The sequence below is a fragment of the Eurypyga helias genome, unplaced genomic scaffold, assembly GCF_000690775.1.
Source record: "Eurypyga helias isolate BGI_N326 unplaced genomic scaffold, ASM69077v1 scaffold21046, whole genome shotgun sequence".
NCBI classification, from domain to species: domain Eukaryota; kingdom Metazoa; phylum Chordata; class Aves; order Eurypygiformes; family Eurypygidae; genus Eurypyga; species Eurypyga helias.
Genome location: NW_010258790.1, coordinates 1 through 7960, shown reverse-complemented (window position 1 = coordinate 7960; position 7960 = coordinate 1). Strand labels below are relative to the sequence as shown.

Sequence of the window (7960 nt, the reverse complement as noted above, 5' to 3'; positions counted from 1 at the left end):
TGTGCTATGATCATTCCAGAGGCAGCCTCCCTGTATGTTTAAAACCCGGGGGAGGCAGGTGGCAGAAGGCACGTGCTTGAGCAATTCACATCTGTTGTTTCACTCTGTGAGATGCCAAGAATGTCATTGCTCCCAGTAAACATCCAGTGAACTGGCATTTATTTACAGGTTCAGTATGTACATAAAAGACCATCATGCAGCTTGAGAAATTCAGTCAGGGTAATAAAAATGTACAGCTTAGCAGTCAGTTTCCTTTTCCAGTGAAAACTGCTAGTGTAGTTAAGAGTTCACATAAAAAAAGTACATTAGCCAACTCTAAAGGCAGGATGCTTTCCACACAAAAACACACATTCTCTTAAGACTGTCGTTCACGTAACACTGGAAAGAGGCGCTTACGCTCGCAGGATGCTTGTCAGGCTTCAGTAGTAGTAATTAGTGCACTTAGAACTTGTTTGGCTGTCAAGTTGGAGTGGGTGGGGAAATAAATCAGTGTTTACAGTGAAAGGCTCAAAATTCTGGGAGTTGAATTTTAACTGCACAGTCCTGGACACTGCTTGTTTCTGGAGTTGAACAACAAAATAAAAAACACACCAAAAAACCACCAACCCAAGACCAACCCAATGCAGTTAACAGCACTGCTCTCCAGCACAGCAGTAGAGAAGGGCCTGTCCTGCCTTCTCCGTCCCGAGTGAGCATTCAGCTGCCCAGCAGCCAGTTCCCATTGATACTCCACATCTCCTTGGCACACCCCTGACGAGAAAGGCTGAGGGGGCTGGGCTTGTTTAGCTGCCTGCCTGCCCCGAGCAGGGTGCTGCGAAAAGCCAGCCTCTTGCCCTCGGTATAAGCTAAAACCTAAAGGGGAAAACCCGAGAGGAAAAAGGCGACAGCACAGCACTCACGAGGCCAGCGGTTCATTAAAGGCTTCCAGTGTTACGCAGCTTTCGGCTGCCTAAGGTTTTCCTACCCCCTGCAGAGCAGTGCTGCCTCTTCCTTGGCCTCTGGTCGAAGACAGCTTGTTTGAGCTCTTACAAGGTGTGTGCTGAGCAGGCTGTTGTCAGACGAAGCATGAGAGGAGGTGCCAGGACACTAGCGAAGGCCACGCTGCAGGGAACAAGGGGAGATGTAGTCATGATCCCAGAGCAGGCTCCTGTTGTCAAAGCAGGAACAGTTGGGCGATCACCTGCTTTCTAACAGTAGCCACGCCGATGCGATCGTGTCCATCAACAGCTCTTGTCCCAGACTCCAACCGCTTGGGATTAACTCAAACAGCACCTCGAGGCAAGCGGAGGAATCTCCACATGGCTAACGTCAACGAACACTTGATCACGTGAAGCAGCAGCACTGGCTCCTATCGCTCAGCACCAGCGCAGCTGCCATACAGAAGTCACTCCAAAATGCTGTTTCGAACCCAGAAATCCAAAGAATTCCAATCCTGTTAGGAAAACTGGCACCCACTGAGGTTAATCATGCTGAGCTACAGTGATCTAATAGCCTACGTATTTCATCTCCCTGGTGTTGAGTTTAAGACATGATTTCATGACCGACTCTAAAACCTAAGGCAACCTTTTTGCTGTGGCAAGCTTATGGCAAGAAGTTATTTTCAGTAGCAACACCTGCAGGTTCAGTATAATACCTCACACCTTAAAAGGCCAAAGGTCTGTGATTTGAAACCCCAGCAGGCTCGCTACTCAGGGTGTCTTATGTCATCCTGTTCAACAAATGTAACCTAAAACAATGCTTAGCAACTCTACTGAGTCCAAGACAATCACAAATATGACCCCCCCAGGCTTAGCACTGCTCCCGGAATATTTTAGAACTCTAATTACCAAATTACTGAGGGGATCCAGAGAAATTTCTCAAAGTGATGGCACCCCCCAGATCGGGGGAAGCAATTTTTAAGATGGGAAATGAAGACACAGCTATGGTGGATGGCACGTGATCTTCCAGAAAAAGGAAAAAAAGCTTGTCCAGACAAGTACAAGACTCCACTCAGTTCAATTTTCAACATTACTGTACCGATGCTGAAGCCCAAGTACGTCGTTCAGACCAAGACTCCGAAGGATGTCACACCCCGTACCGCTGTGATTCGGATCCGAGACCTGCTCCCACAGTTCCCATGGGCTCATAAGCACGCTGTCAGGAGCAGTTTCTTAGTTATGTGGGTGAACAAAACCTCCAAACCTGGTGTATGGGCCTGTTAGCTCAGCAAGGGTACTTCCTTCTGCTCTTTGGGTCTACCAAGCACAAAACCCACTGCGGTGATCCAAACGCCGAGTTGTACAGCCCAGCCTGCCACTGTCCCACTCTAGGAAGACCTGCTTTGTACTTGACTGCGGAACAGGAAAAGGCTGAGAAGGAAATGCATCTCAGATCCCGGGCGCTGCTGCTGGATTTTTCAAAGCTCGTTAGTATGACTTACGGCATCCCAGGAAGCAAGTAACAGTCCGGAAGTCAGAAAAGGAACTGGCTCAGTGCTTAACTTCACAGCTCAGCTCACTGGGTAAGGTGCACACCCTCAGAGTCACAAGTTTCACTGCAGCACCTCTGAAATACAGCAGGGAAGAGCTGAGTCACTTACCATGCATATAAAATTCTCAATTCTTACCTCATCTCCAAAAAAGCCAGATCAGTGCTTAGTAGGCTGAAAACCTGACAAAAGCCTGAGGAAAAGGCTACATAGGAACACCTACCAATGACGACTTGAGGCTACTGTGGAACAGAGCTGAAAGGCATCTGGCAGACCTCTTTCCAGCTGGCTCAGGGGCATTGCAGCCTCGTGGAGCCTCGTGCAGCACAGCAATATCCATGAGCAGTGCCTGGCTGCAGGATCACTTTTTAAGATGTACAGCAAGTGTTACATCAGCATTTTCTTTGGGGAAGCTAATTAAGGCAGCTCATTGAAACTCGTGACAAGTGAAAACCAGGATTATTTAAGCCTATACTTGTTAGAATATCGTACAATCATAGAATGGTTTGGGTTGGAAGGGACCCTAAAGACCATCTAGTTCCAACCCCCTGCCATGGGCAGGGACACCTTCCACTAGACCAGGTTGCTCCAAGCCTCATCCAGCCTGGCCTTGGACACTTCCAGGGATGGGGCATCCACAGCTTCTCTGCGCAACCTGTTCCAGTGCCTCACCACCCTCTCCGGGAAGAACTTCTTCCTGATATCCAATCTAAACGCTTGGGATTGCCCCACCCCAGGTGCAGGACCTTGCACTTGGCCTAGTTGAACTCCATGAGGTCGGCAGTGGCCCACCTCTGCAGCCTGTCCAGGTCCCTCTGGATGGCATCCCTTCCCTCCAGTTTCACGACGGCGCCGCACAGCTTGGTGTCGTCGGCAAACTCGCTGAGGGTGCACTCAGTGCCATCATCCATGTCACCGACAAAGGTGTTATAAACAGTACAGGTCCCAACAATGACCCCTGAGGCCGCTCGTTACCGGTCTCCACATCGTATTCCCACGAGTGAGAACTGCTGTACCTTCGCTCACAAGTCTGCGCCGAACTCGAGACAGGGCTTGGTGTGTCGGTATTGCATGATGTACACGGTGGATTGATGCCACCAGTACAGCATCACCACTGCAAGGATATGCCATACTTGGTGACTCGAGCCGAGGTAGTTCAACTGTCCTGGGGGGAGGGGAAGAAAGGGGGCAAGTGGTTAAGTTGTTCAATTCGGCAGTAACTCGTGCAACGCAATTAGCAGTCAGTCTCCTCCAAAGCTCAACTACACGCTCCATTTGCTGGGAGGCAGAGAAAGTTCTTTAAGGGACAGTCAGAGGTTGTCTGCCTTCTTTTGACGCAAATACGCGCGTTTCACTCTAAATGAGACTACTTCACGGGAACATGGCCGACCTGTTCTCTCACAGGAAGTTCAGGACTCACAGCAGGGGCTGTGACACTGAAGGAAGCTTAACTGCAGGAAAATAAAAAAAAAAAAAACACCCAGAAGAGAATTTCCTACCTGGGAAGTATCTTTCTGGAACTTTGGAAATATAGAAGAGAAAAGCTACAGCAGCGATGAAGTACATGACAACTACACGCGGAGCAAACTCCTGCAAAAGAAAAGGAAGCTCTCCTATTCTGTTAGAAGGTAAAAATAGGGAAAAAAATAAAAAGGGTTGCTAAAGATAAAAAAGAAGGCATGCCAAAACTTAATCTTACTTCAGGGCCGACTGGTATGGACCCAACAGGGAAACAAAAAAAAGTTAAGGAAAACCTGAATGGGAAGAAACTGGTTTTATCACACCTCTCTGCTTCAATACACAAGGTACTCGTGTTCCTGTGCCCCCTGCAGCAGACCTGAAAACTGTCAGCAAAAGGACATCTTCCAATGCATTGATCTTGGGCAGAATGGCCCCGATCAGGGAGACCTCAGTGCAAAAATCTCACTGGCGGGTTGGGATCGCAGTCGCTGGAACCCAAAGCCACAGCAGTACGACACTCTGGATGGTAAATAACCAAGCAACCCACTCAGGAGTTGCTTTTTGTCTTCCGTGACAGTTTTATAACTAGAAGTGGAGCGTTTTTTCTGAAGGATGGAAACAAAGTGGGTACCACACACACCGTTCTGATACACCAGGGAAACTAAATGGGGGAAGATGTGGGGGGCAATTACTGTTTTATCTGACTTTTTAGGAGGCCGGTGTTAAGCGCCCTGGCTGAAGACTACGTATACTCCTAAGTGTTGCTCTTCCACATTCAAGAGCAGCTCTGGACTGGGCTAAACCATCACCCCAGGTGACAGTCCTCCATCAGCCCGGCCTAAGAACGCACACGGTTACCGCTCGCTATGGAAAAGGAAACATTTTCTTCAGCACAGTTAGGTCCAAGGGCAATTCCAGTAATTCCAATTTTCATACAGGGACTTATTTACTGTTTTCAGCTGTACTGTGCTGCTTGTTTCTGAAAGCACAATTCTAAGTGGTAAAACAAGAACAGGAGAATCGTTGAGTAACTTCACAGTGATATTAAATGAGGGTTGCACAAGGGACAGAGGGCCGAGTAGGCAAATGCTGATTTTTGCTGCCAACCCAGGGAACAGAAGAGTTCCTGGTTCTCCTCTCGAGCTGTGGAGATGGACAGCCCAGAGCACTCCAGCAGCCTGACAGACTGCTTCCCACTCCACAGCCAACCCACCTCTTACCTCCTGTCCCTTGCCCTGCGGTGAGCAGGGTGCGGCCCACCCACACAGGCTGCTCTGGCCCTCGGGCAGATACTCGTTATCCTCAAATCCAGTTTTCCTTCTTGTGGTACAGTTTCAACCTACTCAACCTGTTTACGGCTTCTGAAACTTCCAAGTGTGTTTGCATTTGAATCGTGTGGTCTGAAAGAATTCTGTGCTAAGAGAGATCTTAATTCCCACCGCTTCCCCCCTCATTTCCCAAAGCACGAGAGGACTGAAGGAAGATGGCAAGCGAAAAGCATACAGGAATCTTGAAATCTTATTCCTGTCTTTTTTGCTTTTACCTGTACAATAGACGCACCGATGCCGTCATTGAGCCAAACCCAGTGGATGGTGGGAATAATTCCATATCCAGACACTGAGCAAAAGATGATGGAGCGCAGTCTGTGCCACTGTTGCGTGAGGTAACTGGGATGAATCTGAGCAAAAAATACTGCCAAGATCATTGCCAGCACAGTGATTAAGTACACCTGACGCCAGTACTGGGAAAGAGAGAAACAGAAGCAAGTTTGTGGGTTTTCTCATCGCACGTAAAAGTAAACTCTGGGTAGAAAGCTGACATTCCTAAACGTAACGATGCATCGACTCTCCCGTCACTGCTGCGAGCACAGACGGTGACATTGGAATGGACGCCCTCGTATTTATCAACCGACAGTCAGGGAGGGACTCTACTGCCTGGGTACACCTGGTACAACATCATTATTCCACGCGGTGCCTTCACCGAAACGTGTTCAACACCTCAGCAGACTTGTTCAACTACCTGATGCTGCATCCAGGGCAGGCGTGGATGTGATCTCGGCCTTGGAAGGGAACTCGTTTCACTTGTCCTCTACTAGGGGATGTAAAAATAAGTTTGTTTCTGCCTCACGTAAGCCCCCTTGTGGGAAATGATGTTTGAATTACGTGCGATGGGGATGCATCCCATAATCAGCCTCGTGCGTTTGACAAACGTAGAACCTGTAGAGTTTACCCTGTCTTCATAGAAATTCAAATATTTCTCGAGGCTTGTGTGATTGACAGCTTGAGAGGGAAACCTTGATTTGCCTATCGCCTCAGCGAGCGAAGTTCTGCTGGTGTCAGAGGGAACTCGTTCCAGTTTCCACCTCCTTCCACCCTGCAACAAACCCCCTTCCTACGGCGTGGAAGCTACGACACGACCACAGGAACTAAACGTTACAGGAACTTACGTTATTACAATAAAATGCATAAAACACGCCCGACACATAGCAGCCCAGGATACCGATGGAAATTCCCGCATAATCTAATGCCATCCATCGTCGGCTGGTCTTCTCTGAGCGGTGACAACAGAAAAGATGGTATCCTACTGAGCAAAGCATACAGACCTAAACAAAGGTTCAAACAAGGATGCGTTAATTTCTGACAAATTAACAGGGAGTACAGCAGGCTGAAACCTGAAGCTCGGCGCACGTGATTGACCTGTTGTGTGTTTTACAGTGCAACTCCGCATAGGCAACTACAATTCCTGCCAGCAGTCGACAGAAACTAACAGAGTTTCTCTTGCACATGGAAGAAGGAACAGAAAACTTCACAAGAATTCCTAAGCCCAAGTTGCACCGCTAAAAAAACCTGGGCTACTGGGGCCTACACCCCAAGGCCAAGCAAGGAGCCAGTACGCAAGAGAGCTGAGCCACGTCTGCAGGAGTACAGTGGGGTGATGATTTCTGCTTGGCCAAACTGCCCCGAGCAGAAATCAAAGCCCCAGCCTTGCCCTGACCGCCTAGCACCCACAGGACTTTACTGAGGGAACACACAGGAAATTTAACTCCCACGCACAGGCCGCTCCTTTGCTTCTCGGCTGGTGCAATTTCTTTCCCCTGAGAAATGTTTGTGTTTCTCTGCAACCTTCAACAGGAGTAGGGAGAGCACAACAGCAGTACTTTGCAAACCAACAAGGGGGTTTCCCCCGCTGTGCAAAGGTGTCCTGTACTCTTTAGGGAGCATGAACAGCGTTCTTCAACTCTTTGCACGTCGTTAGGGGCAGCGTGCTTGACTGGGGCTTCAGTGGTCAGATGATGACACGCTTGCAGCCTGCTGTTGAGAACAGATTTCATTTGACACGTAAGCCCTCGCTCTGAGCGGGTAAAGAGTTAGAATACAAGCCCTGCTGCCGTTCCAGACCAGCGCTGCGGCCGACTTTCATGTTCAGGTGGGTGACCCTCTCCCGCATCAACTGATGCTGTCTGGGAGCCACACAGGACACTGCCAAACCTCAATACCCAGCTGAAGCTGCGAAATACGGCCTTGGACAATTCAGTTGTTTCCACAGGCTCTCCTACACTGGCTACGTAGGGTTCTCCCTGGTTTATTCCATGTACTGCACAGGTCGAACCCAACTCAACCACCTGTCAGCTACCGTTAGCAGCAAGGCCGTTCAAACCCTGCCTCCCCGGGTCTGACCTCAGCCCGTCTGGCTCTGCAGCTCTGCCGGCACAGCGCGTGTGGAAGCCCTGTGAGCGGGCTTTAACGCTCCCCTCCTCGCGGAAAACGCTCCCACGAGTAAGCTCCCCACCTGGAAGCAGAAGAGGCAGACGGAGCAGATGACGAAGTCTTCCCGGGAGGCGCCGGCGGCCGGCAGGACGGCCGTCAGGTCGTAGATGCCCAGCGTGAAGAAGAGGACGAAGCCGAGCAGGTGGCTCCAGATGTTGACGGTCTCGTTGGAGAGGATGAAGAGGCTGCCAGGAGACACAACGGGCAAGGGGGGGGATGGTGTGAGCCGGGGCTCGGCCCGCCGGGCGCAGGGCGGCGCGGGGCG

General features: G+C 49.9%; 1 protein-coding gene across 1 annotated transcript; it reads right to left on the bottom strand.

The window, feature by feature from the left end:
* Positions 1–696: 696 nt before the first annotated feature.
* LOC104504714 (progestin and adipoQ receptor family member 3-like) lies at positions 697–7880 on the bottom strand (the record flags this gene model as incomplete). Its single annotated transcript, XM_010154493.1, has 7 exons — positions 697–852; positions 2514–2544; positions 3494–3632; positions 3967–4057; positions 5472–5669; positions 6375–6530; positions 7718–7880. Coding segments are annotated over 7 exons (934 nt in total), but the record flags the coding sequence as incomplete, so codon positions are not given.
* Positions 7881–7960: the final 80 nt, after the last annotated feature.